The sequence below is a fragment of the Euprymna scolopes genome, chromosome 30 (assembly GCF_053919585.1).
Source record: "Euprymna scolopes isolate OS-2025 chromosome 30, ASM5391958v1, whole genome shotgun sequence".
Taxonomy (NCBI): domain Eukaryota; kingdom Metazoa; phylum Mollusca; class Cephalopoda; order Sepiida; family Sepiolidae; genus Euprymna; species Euprymna scolopes.
In genome coordinates, this window is record NC_136511.1 from 52,134,659 (window position 1) to 52,156,000 (window position 21,342).

The following is a 21,342-nucleotide window of genomic DNA, read 5'->3' on the forward strand; positions in this document are numbered from 1 at the left end:
TACCAAACTCCTCCGTCAATTTTGGGTCTAAACACTTGAAATTTTAGATATAGGTTCCTTGGACATGGATCTAACTTGATTTGAGCCCAAAACAAATGTTAAGAGGTCATAATAGGGGACAAAGTTTAAAAAAAAAAAAAAAAAAAATTGACTGCTTTTTTTTTTTTTTTTTTTTTTCAACATACACCTCCAAACACCCGGACAATGCCGGGCTAAAATGCTAGTATATCTATAAAAGTGAAAATGTCTGTCTGTCTGTGTACATTCCCCTACACAAGAACTCTGTCGATTTTCAGTCTACAGACGCGAAATTTGATATACAAGGTACTGAGATTTGGAAAAATCTTTGTAATCCGTTTTCGGCCAGAAATTTGGCTGTTAAGGGGTTAAAGTTCAACAATTTGACCTTTGATAATTCTACCAAACTTCTTCGCCAATTTTGGGTCTAAACACTTGAAATTTTAGATATAGGTTACTTGAACATGGATCTAACTTCATAATTTGATTTGAGCCCAAAACAATAAATGTTAAGGGGTTATAATTGGGATAAAAGTTTTTTAAAAATCGACCTCTGCAGTCTCTACCAAATTGCTCAGTCAATTTTTGGTCTAAACATTTGAAATTTTACATGAAGTATATTCAGACATAGGGTAAGCTTTTTAATAACTTTTTTGCTGAAAATTTGGCTTCCAAGAGGTCAAAGTTCAAAAGACTTTACCTTTGCCGTCTAGTAAACTATTAAGCCAATTTTGGGTCTAAACATTTAAAATTTTACATAAAGGGTATTCAGACAGGCAGCAAGCTTTTTAATCAGTTTTTGGGTGAAAATTTGGCTGGCAAGAGGTCAAAGTTTATAGAGTTGATCTTTGCAGACTTTACCAAACTCCTCTGCCAATTTTGAGTCTAAACACTTGAAATTTAGATGTAGATTAATTGGACATGGGTCAAACAGTTTAATTTAATTTGAGCCCAAAACAAATATTAAGGGGTCAGAATTGGGGTCAAAGTTTTAAAAATTTTTACATCTGCAGTCTCTACCAACTTTTCTCTATGGTAGTTATGGAAGCCAAATATATATAGAAAGGCATTACCGAACATATTCACACTTTTTAATATATACATATGCACATAAAGTTATGAACAGTACATAGGGCCCGAGCAAAGCCGGGCGGAACTGCTAGTATATATTTGTCATCCACGTAGAGTAGTGTTTCGTTGTATCACAGCTTATCATTTCAGCTAGACATACACCTTTCCCCAGCCGTCGATCGAACCTATAACCGTCGAGTTGAATTGGCAGTTCTAACCATCGGACCATGAATCAGTGCCGTAAATATTTCTCCTCGAGTGTGTATTAAATCCACACGTCTGTCACTTACAGTGCTCAAACCATCATTTGTTTACAAACAAATAAATAGTGGGCTTCGTTTAATTGCTTGAATACGCATTGGATGAAAATATAATTACAAAGTGCTCAACTCAGTCTTTAATTTGTCATCCACATACAGTATTGTTTTGTTGTGTCACAACACATCAGTGCAGCTAGATATGCACCTTTCTGCAGCCGTGGATTGAACCTACAACCGTCGAGTTGACAGTCAGCAGTTCTAACCATCGGACCACGAATCAGTGCCGTAAATATATATATTCCAGGTTAGAAATATGCAAGAAGTAAAATTAATTGAATTTCAATGAGCTTGTTGATAGTCCTCAATTAAAAGAACAAGATATATATTATTTTAATTGGAATTCATTATTGAGATGAGTATTATTAATTTATTTATTGCGGATTATTATCCTCATCTTTACTAAGAAAAGATGAGGATAATAGTCAGCAATAAATAAATTAAAAAAACAAGACATTATTTTATTCAATTTAGGTAAACAAAATTGCCATAAGTTGCTACAATAAATTTACTGTTTCAGTCTTAAAGCTTGTTAGGCAACAATATACCTCTGGTTTTACTTGAGGCCAGTCATTTAATAAAATTGAAAACTGAACAGAAAAAATAGAAAGAATAGAAAAAAGAAAAGGAAAAAAAAAAAGTTTGGGGGACCTTTTCTTAAAATTAATTGTCGAGACATGATTTTTTTTTTTTAAGAAAGGGGCACTGGTTTAATCAGTTATAATGAAGGTTTCTTTCGTTACTTAAATTATGTCAGAATCTCTGCGTGCAATTGAAAATAATGAATCCGCCAAGTGAAGGCCAAATATAAGGGTGAAATGGAAGGAAGCAAGGCTTTTTCAATTATCTGCAATCTGTCTACAAGTTAACGCACATGTCCTTGAATACATTAAACTGCATTAATTTTTAAGCCTTGATATTCATCTTTCCTGATATTGTAGTGAATACTGTTCCAGAACTAAATGTTTTGATTTTAGCTGATGACACCCAAGTCATATATTTTAATTTTTGAAATTACTATTATATATTGGGTACAATATAATAATCAGTAGAGAATTGGCTTTTTGATGATAAATATAAAATCTGCATAAGTTAAAATATATTTAAGCATATTTTATGACCAGGCAATGTCGGTGGCATTCTCTTTTTTTATTTATTTATTTTTTTATTTATTTTACTTTTGTTAGTTTGAAGAGATCAAGAGGCTCCCCCTGGGGCGAACAGTTGATTCTATTACAGTTTAAATTTATATCTGAGAGCTCTTTTAAGAATAGACACTTCCCTTTATGGCTGCTTTCTGTATTTCCTTACAGCTTGGTTTTCCAGGGATTGTTTCTAAGTATTTTTGAAGGTTCTTTTTTATTAGGCCAGTTGCTCCTGTGACAACTGGTAGTGTGTGTGTGTGTGTGTGTGTGTGTGTGTATATAACTCATCCCAAAACATAGAACTGACTTTAAATGACCACAATGGTTGATGGGTCATTAAACTTAAAGCCAAACTGTTAATGGTGGAATCACGATATGTTAGTCATTTCGTGTGAACTTACTCAGAACTGCTGTGCATGGGATGCCATGGTTCAGATTGTGATGCAGGCCAAGGAAGAAGCTGATTCAACCGACTAGAGTGAACACTGTTACAATTACAATTTGGAAAATTTTTCTTTGTATCAATCTTGTATCCAAATAAAATAATCATTGTAAATAATTTTTTTTCATCAAATGCATCAAAAATTAAATTAAAAAACATTTACATGATTTAAACAAAAATATTTACTCATTAAATAACGAGTAATAGTTAATCCATAAAATATTCTTTTGCAAAACCAAGATGCAAATATCAAATAGTTTAATTCGATGTCCTGTTGGCTTGATTAAAATAAAATATTTTGTTAATCTTTGACTTTTAAGAATTTTTCTTTTTGTTCAGTATAAGTTGATTTTTTTTTTTTTTTCCTTCTCATGAAAGTTTTCAGAGAAACCTGTCATAACAATAATTTTTGCCATAAAGGCAATAAGTATAGAGGAATTACATGACTTCTGTTCCATTAAAGAATGGCTTGCTATGACTTACCCCCACAAACACACTTGGTATTTTTCTCTTAATTTTAAAATGAATTGTTTAAAAAAAAAAAAAATTTTTTTTTGGTGCTGTCCTCTCTCCATCCTCGCACATGGTGGGTTCTAGCCACAACATTTAGAAACTCTGCTTGATTTTATCCATGGATTTATCTTGGTGATTAACCAGTTAAGAATTTACTCCATTTCTTAAGGAATCAATCTCATTAAGAGGAATATACGAACGTAACTGTTTTGTGTAAAATGATAAAATTCTAATCATATGAAAAGAGGTTTTGTTAAATTGTTTTATTAAATATTTTTTAGGATGCTTTACGTTGGGCAATGAAGAACAATCTTTGGGGACATGCCTTATTTTTGGCCAGTAAAATGGACAACCGGACACATGCGGATATCATGACAAGGTAAGTCACACATTTAAAACTATTTGCGGTTGTAGAATTCTGGAAAAAATCTAGTATAATTGACAATGCATTGCTTTACTAATTTTTTTTTTTATATATAATTTTCAAGTGTCAAAACTGTTAGTAAAATTGTGGAATTTTAGGTGAATTGTAACCTTAAGTCTGGGGGGGAGGGGATTGTCAGTTGATGGGTAAATATTTAAAAAGATGTTTTTTTTTTATCTTTTAAGTCTGAAATTAGCAATCTACCTAAGAAATCAAAAGCATCATTTTGAAAGATGACTAACAATTTTCAAATTTGTGAATAATGCAAAGCACTCTTTTCCCATTATACCTGTATTTTCCAATAATCTGTGATTTCAAATGCTTAAACTCAACAATCCAACACAGCCAGCTCTCTGTTGAACTTTATTTAATACTTCAAATGAAAGAATATGAAATAAAAAAGATTTATCAAATTTATCATGAAACACCCTGTATATCTTAATATACTTCGTTTGTTTCTCTGTAGTCATGCTTATTTTTTTTTTTTTAATATCCATTCTAGGCTTTCCTCTGTATAAACTGTGACAAACGTTGCAGAATTTTATAATCGACCAGCAGGAATTGCTTTTTTTTTTTTTTTTTTTTTTACATGGAGGTTACCATTTATCAAGGCCCGGAAGCCACTTGGGGATGAGGGTTATTGCGTGTACAGTAATCAATGGGATAGTATCATAGTAATCATTAGTATTGGAGATTTGATAGAGTGTCTTACTTAAGGGGGCGGTTTGTCAGGAATTTGTTTATGTTGGACTTGAAGACATCCAAGTTGTAGTCAGGTAGGAAACAGGCAAATGGAAGAGAGTTCTACAGTCGTAAACTTCTAAGAAAGAAGCTCTGCTCATGGAATCTATGTTTGGATTTAGGCACAGATAAAGAGTGGGAAAAATTATTGACAGTAGTTTCAGCTAGACGGGTGTTTTTCGTGAAAGATTGGCGAGGGGGGACCAGAGATTGGAGCTCAGACAAGCACTTGCCATGGAAGTAATAATAAAACAAAGACAGGCTCGCAACGTCTCTTCTGTGGAAGAGAGGCTGCAGGGGAGAGAAAAGAGCATCCCCCATTAAACCACAAAGTCTATTTTGTACTCTGTCATGGCAGGATAGGCGTCTTTTAGCAGCTCCTGCCCAGATGTGGCAGCAGTACTCCATCCTTGGATGTACTTGGTTTTTATATAGATAGAGAATTGCATCATTAGTGAGATATCTTCTGGAGCAGTAGAAGGTTCCCACCATTTTCCCAGTGTCCTGGGCAATGGACCTGATGTACGTGTTCTATTTCAGATCAGGAGTAAAGGTCAAACCCAGAAGCTTGTCAAAACATGGAGCCTCCCCAAGATGAGAGCCATCCATTTCAATTGTTGCCAGATGGGGATCAGAGCGTTGATGATGTAAAGATAGAAGCTTGGTTTTGGATGCATTAAAAGTAACCAGCCACCTCTTCCCCTACTGTACCATGCGCTCAAGATCAGAGGAGAGAGAATCAGAGAGAACTTTGTCATTTACGGCCTTTGATGTGTTGCCATAGATGGTCATGTCATCAGCAAAGATGTTAACAAATGATTTAAGTATGTGTTTTGGGAGATCATTGATGTAGATCAGGAATAGAGTTGGGCCAGCATGGACCCCTGAGGGACTCCATTAATACTGCAGGCCTCTGATTTCTGTCTATCAACCACTATTATGAACCTATCGGAGAGAAATGATTTAATAATTGAGAAAACATTTCCAGTGATAATGTAGCTGGAAATCTTATGAAGTAGGCCCTTATGTCATACCTTATCGAAGGCCGATATATCAAGAGCAATTGCCCTAGAAAGGAAGCCTTTGTCAAGAGATTCACTAATCCTATGATATATAACCGTTAACACATCTGCTGTAGATCTTGCAGAGCGGAAACCATATTGCATGTCACTAAGAAGGTTGTTTCTGCTGAGGTGGCTGACTACTACTTTATTTCATATGGATTCCAACACCTTACTCATGCTTGGGATTGAATGAGGATGAATAAATTTTCCACACTTCTAATACTTTTATTGTCATCGAAATCTGCAAAATCGCCCATATTTCAATCAAATTGATTGTCTGCTCTGGCCAGCGACCTACCATGGTGCACTCAGAAGAAACACTTTACATGCCTCCTTGCAGTGACTTAGTCCACAGTATATTGTAGTCTGCATTACACTGTAGAGAACCTACTGGTGCTTTTATAAGATTATTTTTTATATAATGGCTTGAATTTAAATGAAAAAGTCAAGTATCATGGTTCAGTTGTACTCTAAACAGAAACATTCATTTCGAATGTACTCCTGTCTTATTAAAGAATTTACTGGTGATCTTATATGCCAGGCTCTTCTTTTTGTGTGATAAAACTTCTCAAATGTACTCAAGATGTTAAGCTGTATAAGGGCGATAAATTTGGTCAAAATCAGACTGTTCCTTCTTTGTACTTTTTCGATTTTCGATATATATCGGAGATATTCCGATACAAAATCTATCAAGACACCACATAAGATACAAAATTAAAAAAAACAGTAGCTCAGTTGCTTCAGAGTCCATAGGGAATGAACACACACACACACATACACAAAGTACCTTTTATATATGAGTAGAGATAATATTCATTTATCCTCATAGATATGTGAACAGCTGGCTATTCAGAATGAAATATTGATTTTGTAGGAAGGAATGTATTCATGATGCAAATCAAGAATCCAACTTTATTTTATTATAGAGAAAGAAAACGTGTGTCTTGTCTGGTACATTAAGATGAGTCACATTTATTATTGCTATATTGAAAGGATATTAAGCACTTTGGAAATTTAATATTGTGTTTAAACTGATTAAATTCTTTCTTCAACTAACTCCTTCACATTTTTAAATATACTTGAGTAGTGAAAGGGATATTATTCCTCTGAGAAAAAGGGCATGACCCTAACCCTTCATGATCACTTGTGGGAATCTGCTAAAAGAGAAAATCACTTCACCCTTTATGTATTGTTTGTTAGAAAGGAGAAAAATAAATCTTGGATACGTACCACCTTAATTTTTTTAATCTTATGCAAATGTTATGACTAATTAAAAATTGTGTTACTAAAAACTATTATGATTATTAGTACTTTGGTAATGGTGCATAAAAGGAGACACTAACTTTCAAACGTACCGGGGTTTGGTACCCGCATCTCTCAATTGAGGTATGGAAGCACAGAATCGATACAATTTTCAAATATATTTTGTTTATTATTTTCACCCCCTTATAATAAAAATATATAAAAATACGTAAACTTTTTTATCAATTTTTTAAATTTTTTAAGCGCATATATATATACTAGCAGTTCAGCCCGTCTTTGCTCAGGCTCTATGTACTGTTCATAACTTGTCCTACGTGTGAATACACTTTATGTAAGATTCCGAATGTTTAGATCCAAATTTGTCTGAGTAATTTCGTAGAGACTGCAGAGGTCAATTTTTTTTAAAACTTTGATCCCAACTTTGACCCCTTAACATTTATTATTTTTCTCTCAAATCAAAATATAAAGTTTTACTCATGTCCAAGTTACCTACATCTAAAATTTCAAGTGTTTAGACCCAAAATTGGCACAGTATTTGGTAGAATCTGCAAAGGTCAACTCTTTCAACTTTGACCTTTTGGCAGCAAAATTTTCACTCCCAAACTGATTAAAATGCTTGCCACATGTCTGAATACCCGTTATGTATAAATTTTAAATATTTAGACCCAAAATTGGCTGAGTAGTTTGCTAGACACCACAAAGGTCAAATCTTTTTAACTTTGACTCCTTCGCAGCTCAAATTTTCGACCCAAATCGATTAAAAAGCTTGCCCTATCTCTGAATACCCTTTATGTAAAATTTCAAATGTTTAGACCAGAAATTTACTAAGTAATTTAGTAGAGACTGCAGAGGTCAATTTTTTTTTTTTACTCCGACCCCAATTTTTACCCCCTTAACATTTTTGGCTCAAATCGAATTAAAATGTTTGATCCATGTCTAAGTAACCTACATTTAAAATTTCAAGTGTTTAGACCCAAAATTGACAGCCAAATTTCTGGCCAAAAACTGATTAAAAAGATTTTCCCAAATCTCAATACTCCTTATGTCAAATCTCGAATCTGGAGACCGAAAATTGACAGTTATATGTGTGTGTGTGTGTGTGTGTGCGCACACACACACACACACACACACACACACACACACACACACACACACACACACTCTTTTATAGATATATAGATATAAACATTAACTTAATTAAACATAGTTATTTGAAAAGATATACAATTAAAAAATTTTTTTTTTAATAATCGATAAAAAAAGTTTATTTTATAAATTAAAAAAATTTTTTTGTTAATACAGTATAACTCCTATAATTTGAACATTCGCTTCGTTCAAATTAGAGAATGCTATTTAAGTTTTGTGATAAAAAAATGTGCTGCAGTTAACTTTAATTTTCTAAATTAAGAAATAGTAAATGAAATTCATTGCTATATAATACTTCAAGTATATATTAAGTTGAGTTTACGATATATTGCAAGTAAGAATTGTTAAATATTATTGCCAGGAACAAAAAAAATTGAAAATAAATTAAATCTACTCTTACTTTTTTAGGTATTTATTACTTAAGTTATCATCTACAGAAATCATACATTTATGTAAAATACAGGTTGAGAGGAAGTTCAAATTAAAGGAGTTTTACTGGATATTTTTTCAAACATATTTACTTTTGTTTTTTCAAATATAGTTAGTTTTTTTTTGTCACCGATTTAAAAATAACTGTTTCGGCAATATCATCTACTAGATTCATACTTATTTTTTTGTTTGAATTTAGTGTTTTTTAACATATGTGAAATATTCACTATTTTCTCTTGCACATTCATGTTTTTTTCATGTTTCTGTAACTAAATATATTTTTTAAAATGTCTATAGTTTGACAAAATATATAACATTAACTTAAATATATTTGAAAAGATATGCGCTAAAAAATAAAAAAAAAATGATAAAAAAAAGTTTACATATTTCCTATAAAAAAAGCAAACATAAAATATAATTGAAAATTGTATCAATTCTGTGCTTCCATACCTCAATTGGAAGCGGCGGGTGCCAACTTCCAGTGTGTTTGAAAGTTAGGCTCTCTCTTTATTCACAATTACCAGTATTTTTAGTGAATATCAGTATGATATTGGATATGTGAGTTACGAGTCTGTTCAGTTATTGATGATTAAAAAGTTATTTATTTTTTATTCTTTATTAATTTGCATTGTTTGGACTTTTGAGGTTGGATATATGATTCTGAGATTTTATATCAGGATTTGTTATATGGACTTCCTCATTGGACTATTCTTTTCAACTTATGGTAACGTGCTGGTCCTTTGATTCTTTTCAGGCAGAGGGGCACATAAGTCTGTAAGACTCATTTACAAATGAAGAACGCAAAATGGCATTTTCATTGCTTGCTTTATTTAATGCTACAATACCAATGTCGATACCATCCTTTTCTCATGCATGTCTATTTTATGTACTGTGCGAGTTCTGAGCCCAACTGAGGCCAAAGGATGAAGATGTTACCCATTTACAAAATTTGCTACAACATTTTTCATTCTGCCGATAGCATCTTCATTTTCATGCTTATCTTTGCTAATGCACAAATGACTTTTGGGCACTTGTACAGTTTAACCAAGACATTAAAAAATGAAAATATCGAAAAAATTTAAATTGTACGTATCCATTATGAAATGAAGTTCTCCCCCAAAAAATTTCACTTAATTTCATGAAGTAGTTTTTTTTATTTATTTTTTTTATTTTTTTTTTTTTTTTACAACGAAAGCAAAAGGTTTGATTTTTAGGAAGAAAAGCTAAAGATGGGGAGGGAGTGTCGGCGCTTTAAACTGAATTATCTCCCCGTGGCATGTTAAAAAAATTTGAAGATTTTTTTCATCAACGCACTGTCATAAAAACATGTTTTTTCCTTTGTAAAAAAAAAAAAAAAAAAAAAAAAAAAAAAACTACTGTCAAATTGAGTGAAATTTTTTTTTTGAGACTTTCAGTCCAAAACGGATATGTATATTATGACCTTTGTTTTTTTTTCTCAATATTTTCATTTTTTTAATGTCTTGATTAAACTGTACAAGTGCCGACTTCTGTTTTCTTTTCAAATCAACCGACACTTATAATACTTATCAAAACATTTGAATTATATAAGCTCATTCTTTACAAAATTCCAAACTTAACCTAGATTCTGTTCAACACTCTTTTCACCCCCCCCCGTCCTGCAAGAATCATTTCAAGATAAGACTTTAATTAATTTATTGTCTTATTTTTGTTTGTTGTATTTATTTCAGAATAATTTTTCTTTTCTCTGGTTTCGTTATGAAAATAAAAATCAAAACCTGATATTTGCCTTTTCAGATTTGCGAACAGTGCTATTCAAATGAACGATCCGTTGCAGACGTTATATCAGCTGATGTCTGGACGTCAACCGGCTTCTGTTACCGTAAGTAAAACGTACCTATTTATATTGATAATTTATCGTAGACGATTATAGTGCAGACGTATAGCTGATATGAGCAAATTCAAAGCAGAATAGCAAAGAAAAAGTGAAATGTGTTTTTCTCGTCTTTTTTTTTATCATTAATATTTTTTAAAAATTACAAATCTTAATGGCTCGCAATGTAGGAATGCATTATTTTATAACACATTTCACTTATTTTGCTTTAAATCCGTTTGTATCTGATACATCTCTGCATTGGAATCTTTCTCTATAAATTCACTTTCTCTCTCTCTCTCTCTCTCTCTCTCTCTCTCTCTGTATGTATATATATATATATATATATATATTCCAGGTTCAAGATATCTAAAGTTAAAAATCAATGAATTCAACATTATTAATAGTGCTCAATGAAAAGAGCAAGAAATGCTTTTATTTAATTTCCAGTAAACAATTTACATAGTCGCGACAGTGTCAATGTTTCGATAAATTAATAACCTCATCGAATAACACCGAGTTTCTATTTCATAGTCCTTCTAGGATTATAATTCTCATGGAATAGGAATTTTGAGTTACCTGATGAGGTCCTTAATTGACTAAAACATTAGCACCGTCTTTGTCGTGACAATGTAAATTGCTAACTTGAAAGTAAATAAGTATGTGTGTGTGTGTATATATATATATATATATATATGTGTGTGTGTGTTTATATTTTTTATTACTGTATCTTTCTGTTAAGTTACATTAGTGTTTCAGCTACCCGGCCGTTTTTTTGGCCGTCTGTAGCTTCCTCAGACTTTTATCGAGTTTATCGGGTTTCTGTAAAAGTCTGAGGAAGCTACGGACTGCCAAAAAAACGGCCGGGTAGCTGGAACAATAATGTAACTTAACAGAAAGATACAGTAATAAAAAATATAAACGCATATTTGGTCTACAACAGTATTGAGCACTTTCTTCAGTTTTTATTAATTACCATTTCTACTATATATATATATATATATATATATGACACAATGTTTTAAGCAAGCTAACATCAACCTCTTATGATTGTTTGTTTTTTCTCTTGTCTTATGAATGGTCAGTAAGTTGTTGAGATGGAAAATGAAAGTTTTCTACTTCACCTCATAATATCTTTATGTAGGAAATGTTATTTCAAATCTGACAGGAAAAAAAATTGTTGGGTAATGGTGCATAAAATAAGACCCTAAGTTTCAAAGATGGCGGCAGGTTTGTCAATTGAGACATGGAAGCACAAAATTGATACAATACTTCTGCTTTTCTTTAAAACTGCTTACTTACTTGGACAAAATATTTAGATATTGTTTTTGTTAATATATTTTTTCTAACATATTTTTCTTTTTTAAATGTACTATATTTAAATATACTTTATTTAAACCTGCACAATCTATTTGTGGTCATCGCTGCTTAAAAAAAAAAAAAAATCTATTTTACGTTGATTTTTTTTTCACCCCGCTTATAATAAAAGTATATAAAAATATGTAAACCTTTTTTTTATCAGTTGATTTTGTGTTTTTTAATCGCATAGAAGTATCTAAACAATTTGACAATATAAACATAGTTATTTGAAAAAGATATGCGCTTAAACAACACAAAATTCATTGGTAAAGAAAGTTTATATATTTTTATTTTAAAGGGGGTGAAAAAAAATAAACCTAAATTATTAACTATAAAAAATATTTTGTAAATCTGCAATGATTGTAATACACTGTGTAGGTTTAAATAAAGTATATTTAAATATACTGCATTTAAATAAGAAAATGTAACTATATTTGGGAAAAAAAAAACGTAAATATCTTAGAAAAAATATATCAACAAAAAAAATGTTCGTATTTTGTCCAAAATATAAGTAAGCAGTTTTGAAGAATAGTGGAAATATTAATTTATTTATCGCGGACTATTATCTTCATCTTTTCTTAGTTGTTGTTTCACAACGTTTCGGCCAACTATTCCTCTGGCCTTCATCAGGTGTTAACTGCAGTTCTCAGCAATTACTGCCATCCATAGTTGTCGTCTCACCACGTTTTGGCCAAGTAAGACAACAACAACTATGGATGGCAGTAATTGCTGAGAATGCAGTTAGGAGATTCGGAGTGCCTATCCCGTTGTGGTTACTACCTGACGAAGGCCAGAAGAATAGTTGGCCGAAACATCGTGAAGCAACAACTAAGAAAAGATGAGGATAATAGTCCGCAATAAATAAATTAAAAAAATACTCATCTCAATAATGAATTCCAATTAAATAATATAGCAATATTTTTTCAATTTTGTGCTTCCATACCTCGATTAACAGACTTGCTGCCATCTTTGAAACTTAGTCTCGTTTTATGCACCATTACCTATTGTTGATTTTGGCGAACCTACCTAATGCAACAAATTTCCAACAATTTTTTCCGGTCTGCAATTTAACCGGGATCTATTGCTCAAAATTTGAGTAAAAACATCTTGTGAACTAATTTATTTTTGCTCCAATGACAGTGGGAACTTCTCGGGTTGTTGATTCTTATTCAGTAATTGGAAATATGGTTGCTATTATAGTGTTTCTTAGGTACTTTCGGGTAATTTTTTTTTTTTTTATACTCGCTATTTACTTAAGACCGAAAGCTACTCAAGAATAAGTGTTAATGAGATCATCAGTTGAATAGTGAACATTTTGGATTAATTAATAACCTTTGTTAAGTTAATTATAAAGTAAATAAAGAAAACGTCCCTTTCTCCTTTAAATGATTTCATACTGGAAGTTATATCGACGACGAAAGAAAACAAATTAATGTTACATTTTTTTTAGCCTTTTCACAAACAGACGTAAAAAAAGGCACATTTTTTTATTTTCACAAACCGACGTAAAAGGCACATTTTTTTTATTTACACGTTTCCAACACAAAGAGAAAGGGCACTTCACATACACGCATTTTTATAAATACAGCCAATTAAAGGGAAACAATTCAAAGTCACCAAATGCTCAAAAAACACTTTATCACAAAACAAAGGGTGGCAACTACAAGTTACCTAAGCCCTTACATCACTGAAAACAGTTATCAAAAAGAGACAACTCTTCAAGCATTAAAAACTCAGCAACATTAATAAATTTCCAGTAGAACCATACTATGAGAGAGTCTAAAATGGTGTGTTGAATCTGCAGAATCTTATTTAAGAGGATGACTCCACAAGTATTTCTTGACATTAGATTTAAAAATGATCATGCTGTAGTATGCAAGGAATCGGTTAACAATGGGAAGTTCTTGCAAAAAAACGTTTTTAAAATCCTCCCTCTTCTCTCTTGAATCTATTCTCTCTAAAAGAATTAAAGTTATTAACTTAAGCATGTGCGATGTCAATTTCTGAACAAGTTATCCTTCCTTGGATTGTATTGAATTGTATTTTTGATTGTTGTATTTATGTAGAAAATTGAACTCGTGTTATCTTGCAGAGTGATCAACAAAATAAATCTGCAATTTCTAACTAATGTAACCAACTGAATCCAAGGATGAAAAGATGAAAATGGGTTTCAAATTGAATGTATTTATTTTTATCTGACTAAAATAAAAGAACACTTTCTTTCAGAGTGTATGCGATGATAATTGGGGAGACTGGCGGCCCCATCTTGCCATGATGTTATCAAACCATTCCAGTCGGCCAGAGTTGGACAAGAAAAGTATTACAACACTTGGAGACACTTTAGGTAAACTTATTGATTCACAATTCAATTGCTTTCTATTAAACAAGTTGTTGAATATAAATAGTGTAAACAATTCCAAATGTCATATTTACCGATTTTATGATTATGGTATAAATAAATAATTTAATGATTATGGTATAAATAAATAAGTTTATGATTATGGTATAAATAAATAAGTTTATGATTATGGTATAAATAAATAAGTTTATGATTATGGTATAAATAAATAACTTTATGATTATGGTATAAATAAATAATTTTATGATTATGGTATAAATAAATAACTTTATGATTATGGTATAAATAAATAACTTTATGATTATGGTATGAATAAATAACTTTATGATTATGGTATGAATAAATAACTTTATGATTATGGTATAAATAAATAATTTTATGATTATGGTATAAATAAATAACTTTATGATTATGGTATGAATAAATAACTTTATGATTATGGTATAAATAAATAATTTTATGATTATGGTATAAATAAATAACTTTATGATTATGGTATAAATAAATAAGTTTATGATTATGGTATAAATAAATAACTTTATGATTATGGTATGAATAAATAACTTTATGATTATGGTATGAATAAATAACTTTATGATTATGGTATAAATAAATAAGTTTATGATTATGGTATAAATAAATAAGTTTATGATTATGGTATAAATAAATAATTTTATGATTATGGTATAAATAAATAATTTTATGATTATGGTATGAATAAATAACTTTATGATTATGGTATAAATAAATAAGTTTATGATTATGGTATAAATAAATAAGTTTATGATTATGGTATAAATAAATAATTTCATGATTATGGTATAAATAAATAAGTTTATGATTATGGTATGAATAAATAACTTTATGATTATGGTATGAATAAATAACTTTATGATTATGGTATAAATAAATAAGTTTATGATTATGGTATAAATAAATAACTTTATGATTATGGTATAAATAAATAATTTTATGATTATGGTATAAATAAATAACTTTATGATTATGGTATGAATAAATAACTTTATGATTATGGTATGAATAAATAACTTTATGATTATGGTATAAATAAATAACTTTATGATTATGGTATAAATAAATAATTTTATGATTATGGTATAAATAAATAAGTTTATGATTATGGTATAAATAAATAACTTTATGATTATGGTATGAATAAATAACTTTATGATTATGGTATGAATAAATAAGTTTATGATTATGGTATAAATAAATAAGTTTATGATTATGGTATAAATAAATAAGTTTATGATTATGGTATAAATAAATAATTTTATGATTATGGTATAAATAAATAATTTTATGATTATGGTATAAATAAATAATTTTATGATTATGGTATAAATAAATAACTTTATGATTATGGTATAAATAAATAACTTTATGATTATGGTATAAATAAATAACTTTATGATTATGGTATAAATAAATAACTTTATGATTATGGTATGAATAAATAACTTTATGATTATGGTATGAATAAATAACTTTATGATTATGGTATAAATAAATAGCAGTGTTACGTAGCACCACTTTGGACCCTGATTTCTGTAAAGTTTGTAGATTACAAAAAAAATAAAGAGACAAAACTATGATTTTAATGAATTTTTTTTTCTTGTTTAATCTCTTTGTTTAGCCTCTTTTCCGTGTTATTTTCTTAACGCAAAGTGTTATCTATCTACTATTATTTAAAAAGAACGTGTGTGGACTTGGAAACAACTGAGCTGATTTTTTAAAAATTGAACACAAAGGCATTTGATGTGTCTGGGAATCTTATATAATTTTTGACCAAAGTTAACACTTTTGTACAACCCAACATCACAAGTGCATTTGAGAAGTTTTATCACTGCACAAGCAGAAAAATCCAGCCTATAAAACTAACTGTAGATTCTTTATGTGCATTCAAAATGGATGTTTCTTTTAGAGCACAATTGAACTATGATACTTGACTTTTGCATTTTAAACTTCAAGTTAAGCCATTATTTACAGATAATTTTATAAAATCAACTATAGATTCTCTACAGTGCAATATAGACAAAAATATATTGCGAACCAAGTTGCTGCGGGAGGCATGTAAAGGTTCCTCCTGGTACACTGTGAGGGGGAGGACTCTCTAACTAAGACAGGCAATCAATGAATTTGATAAAAAAAAAAAAAAAAGTTGAAATTTCACTGATTTCGATGACAATAAAAGAATTAGAGAGTGGGAGGGTTGAACAGTTGTTGATCCTCATTCAATCCTGGACCACGTCGATGTCCTTAATATACACACACACTAGTAGAATACCATCTTAGGGTAGGGATAAGCAAGAAATTTAAATTTTTCTAATTGCTTTTGGAGTATGGTACAGTTTTGGTGGCACCCCCTTAAATGATGTAATTTAAAAGAAAAATATTCTATCTACGTTACTCACACTGTTTCCCAAAGCGTGTGTGTGTATATATCTATATAATGATTGCTACTTGACAGAAGCTTGTCATCTCTTCAGGTTGATGTCAGGTGTCCATGTGCATATAGGTGGCTCTTCAGCTCAGCTACACTCTTGCATCACAGATGTGGCAGGGGAACTTCCCATCTGGCACTTGTAGAGATTCTAAAAATTTTTTTTTAATTTTCTTCCTTTAAAGATTGTAGCACTGGCTATTGTGCAGCTAAACCACCCGTCAACATTGCCCTGCTTTTTTATTGAAACCAATTGAGTGCTCTTTTTAGTATCCTCGTTGTTTCCTTAAGTGCAATTGTCTGGATCTCTTTTGCACTTGGTTTATCAGGAATATTAGTTAAGTAGGACTTCAGGTTTTTCTTCATAAGCCCTGTGACATCTATAATAACTGGTATGATTTATATCTCCCGAAACGTGGTGAAACAACAGCTATGAAGATGAGGGTAACAGTCCGTAAATATATAAATAGATTGATCAAGTTTTTAATTAAGAAAATCAAATATTATGATGAAGCAAGGAGGAAGCCAAGTAGCAACCTTCTTGCTTTAAATTTTCCCAAAATTCAATGGCGATAATTCAATTAGACTAGAGATTTTGTTTGTACTCAAAACTTATTAAAACTTTTTAATTGCTAAAAATTGTAAAATTTGATTTTCTTAATTTAAATAAAAAACAAAAAAACCCAAACTACTTGATTGATTTTATGTGATTTTTGGAATATGACATCTTTGTTCCATAATGAATATGCATATGATTTTTCTGTATTTTTGTTTTATAAAATAGGTGCAATTCTAAATAATCACCCTTTATTATGTAATGTATGTTGTGATTGATGAAAACGTTTATCTAATTATGATTAAGGTGATAATATCGAATGTATACTAATGGATTTTTATTTTTTATTTTGTCAACTTACATCCATTCCAGCTGCCAAAGGCTGTCTTCATGCAAGTCATTTTTGTTATCTGATGGCACAAGTCAACTTTGGTACTTATAGTAAGAAAACTTCAAAAATAGTATTGATAGGATCATCACACAGGTAAAACATTTCAACTTGCATTGTCTTTTCTCTCTCTTATATACATACTGGGTGTTCCAAAATGGCTGATCCCATTCTAAATGCCCATATCTTGAGAACTACTTGATGGATCTTAATGAAACTAAATACACTTTATGTTGAAGGTCACAAGTTTTATTGGTTAAATTTACAAAGAAAGGTACAAATATTTGTTGGTTCCATGACAGATTTTTGTAAATGTTCAATATGAACGCCGCCTGTAACTCTGCACACATCGAGTCTGTATTAGAGCTTGTGCCAAATTCGCTGTAGCATTTGGGTATGCATAAGCAACCCTTTTCTTGAAATTTTCGGTGCCAAGTTCTAATTTATTTTGTAGTTGGTGCCTTCTTTGCAAAATTTGTGAAGAAGGCATGCTACACTGTCTTTGGTGACTGAGTCCGAGCATACTCTAACACGCAAAATGCCTTTTCTTTTGAAGTGAATTGCATTTCTTAACCTGAAAAGATAGAAATGCCAAACATTACACACAAAAACTTGAAACGTTTCTACACAAGTTATGAAAATTTGAGGTCATTCCAATGAACATTGTCAAAATTATCGGCCTACGAAATGGGGTCAAACATTTTGGAACACTGTATATATCAGGGAGGTGAAAACCCCTATTTCAAAATATTGTTTTCTTAGGATATTTTAAAATTTGTTAAACCATAATAACATGTTACTTTTATTTTATTATATTTTTTACATGAATAAGATTTATTTTAAACTAAACTTTTAGAAATATAATTCCCTTTTCAAAGCAAAATGCTTTTTTTTCTTTTGTAGAGGAATTATATTTTTGAAAGTTTAGTTTAAAATGTTATTAAAAAAGGAATTAATACAAAACATTTCAACTTTCACTGTCTTTTATCTCTTTCTCTTAGAGGTGTAGACAATGCATTTTTTTTTTTTTTACATAACATTTATTTAAAAAAAAACTTTTGAAAATATTCGTTTTTCAAAGCTTTTTTGCAATTAAAAAAAATTTTTTTTTCAAAGGAATTATATTTAACTTAAAATGTTATTTATTAAAAAAAAAAAAAAGATTGATACAATGTTATGGTTTTCCAAGTTTTAATTATACAAAAGCTAAACTGCGATGAGCATGCACAAAAGCGCTCAAGAATTTTATGCTGATGTTTTAGTCAGGCCTACCTACGGTGAAAATGAGTTCTAAGGGCTGTAAAAAGCAGCTACCAGAGTCATTTGGAGAGTAACTGCTGAGGTTGCTTTGGTAACATAATGTCTTGAGTCATTTCGTTTGGGGTCAAATTGATTGAAGTGTTTGGGATCATGTTGTGTTGTATTAATGGAGGTGTTTGGGTTTGAATTGATGGAGTTGTTCGGGATTGTGTTGGGTCATATAGACAAAATTATGCGGGACCATCCTGCCGCACGTGATAATTTATTTTTTCTTATCTTTCTGTTCCCTTGTGAAGCAACGTAAACATTTCTGCAGGTCGAAAAAAAATGTCTTTGTTTTCATATTTAACAATGGAGAAAAGTTAATACCTATTAGTCATGTGACTTAATTCAAATGATTAATTTTGAATATTCAACCTGTAAAACAGTCAGATATTAAGTGATTTAAATTTTTTTTTTTTTTTTTTTTTTTTATTACATTTTCACCCCAAACAAGGCAAATTGCCACTTTGGTGTAGGGGGCTACTATCAGGGGAAACAACTACTGGGGTACTATGTAGGGATTTGGGCAGCAAGGTGTCGGTTCACGTTACACTTGAACTTCTGCACGTCAGTACTGTTGGGGAAGCAGGGACCTGGAATGGAATTCCAGAGTTTTGCGGTTCTGGGGAAGAAACTATTGGAGTAAAAAGATCTTTTACATCTAGGGATCTCTACAGTGTGGGGGTGGGATCTAGTAGCCTGTCGGGTTTGTCGAGGGTGCTCGCGTCGTGGGGGCACAAGTGATTGCAGTTCGTCAGAGCATTCACCACTAAAATACTTGTAGAAAAGGCAGAGGGATGCAACATTTCGTCGATGGGACAGAGGCTGAAGCTTAGATGCCAGTTCAGGGCCTATCAGGTTTGCGACTCTCTTTTGAACCTTGTCAAGGAGCGAGAGACTAGTAGCAGATGCACCAGCCCAGATGTGGCAGCAATACTCCATACATGGGCGAATGGTGGCCTTATAGAGGTACAGGATACTTTCGGGTGTTAGTAGTTTTCTAGCACGGTAGAGAGAGCCTACCTTTCTTGCAGCGGCCCTGGCAATGCCTTCAATGTAATTGTTCCAACTCATGTTTCCTGTGAACGTTAGGCCAAGGAGTTTGAAAGATGGACTCTCAGATAAAGAGTCGTTGGCCATTGCTATGGGTGGTAGAGAGGGTTTCTTGTAATTATTGAATGAAATTAGTTTAGTCTAAGCAGCATTGAACGCGACCAACCACTTTTGTCCCCATTCCACTACAGATTGGAGGTCTTCATCTAGTGTATCTGCCATTTCTTTAGAAATGTGTTCATTCGTCTTCCTGTCGTGTCTGCCATAGAGTGTAGTGTCATCAGCATATATACCCATCTCAGAGGCAATGTTGTCGGGGAGGTCATTTATGAATATCAGGAACAATAGAGGTCCAAGGATAGAACCCTGGGGCACTCCCGCATTTATATCATATTGTTTAGATGTGCGACCGTCGAGGACTACCTGGATTTTTCTCTTATCTAAGAAGGATTTAATTATGTTAAGTATTCTACCAGTGATACCGTATGATCTGATTTTACTGAGGAGACCCTCATGCCATACCCTGTCAAAAGCCTTAGATATATCTAGAGCTACCGCTCTGCCTTCCCCCGCTTTGTCCAGTGAATGGTATATACGTTCAGAGATCACAGTGAGGATGTCTGCTGTGGAACGGGCTTGTCTAAATCCATATTGTTTGTCAGTCAGTAGTTTAGCATCTGTAAGATGATGGACTAGAGCATGGTTAATTATGGTCAGCCATTAGATGTTTGCATGGTGACATTGTAGAAATGGGGGAAAGAGGTATATTTTTAATTTAGTCATGTTATTGGTTTTATCTGTGGAAATATCTTTGTTAAATAGAAACATTTTTTTTTGTAGTATATACCACCACACACTACATGCTCAGACATAATTTATAGAATGAGAAGATAGAACATTTTTAACACAACACCATCGTAGTCCAGGATGGCAAAAATTAGCTGCAGCTTGAACCTGTAATGCAAAAGAGGAAAAGGAGGTGAAAAAAAGCTAACGTGCTAGCTGTCACAGCCATGACAACTTCTGATGTCATGATCCTACAAAATAGCGTTGTTTTAAACGTACACCAAGATTGCAAGACGTATAATTTGCAAAAATGTTGATGCAAAAAGTGAGCCCCTCCTTGCAAAAAAAACGGCCCATTTGACCAGCACAGAATTAATCTTTTGGGCCAATTTTTAGATATTTTTCATCCGAGAGATTGAGCTTTCTAATGATACCAATTTTGTCACGGTTCGATGCGTTTGTCAAGTTTTTGGCAGACATACAAACACACACAGACACGCGCACATACAAACTAGCACACATTTTCCCTTTTACATAATAGACTAGCAGGGGTACCTGGGGTTGCCCGGTAGTTTGTAGGTGTGTGTTCAGAAAAAAAAAATGCTTAGTAGGCGGGTAGGCTCAAACCCAAACCCTTGATGCAAAGGTGA

At 31.7% G+C, this 21,342-nt stretch overlaps 1 protein-coding gene across 12 annotated transcripts in view; it reads left to right on the forward strand.

Annotated features, from left to right (window-relative positions):
- The window catches only part of LOC145254806 (uncharacterized), a 400,418-nt gene that overhangs the window by 196,533 nt on the left and 182,543 nt on the right, over positions 1 to 21,342 (forward strand). For all 12 annotated transcript variants that reach the window (XR_013863805.1, XM_080113605.1, XM_080113609.1 and 9 more), the window contains 4 exons: positions 3,788 to 3,885; positions 10,350 to 10,434; positions 14,011 to 14,128; positions 17,536 to 17,647. Coding sequence is in view for 11 of the 12 variants with exons in the window: in XM_080113605.1 (XP_079969731.1) it covers positions 3,788 to 3,885; positions 10,350 to 10,434; positions 14,011 to 14,128; positions 17,536 to 17,647 (413 nt within the window). In the remaining variant the exon portion in view is untranslated. The remainder of the gene's footprint in view (positions 1 to 3,787; positions 3,886 to 10,349; positions 10,435 to 14,010; positions 14,129 to 17,535; positions 17,648 to 21,342) is intronic.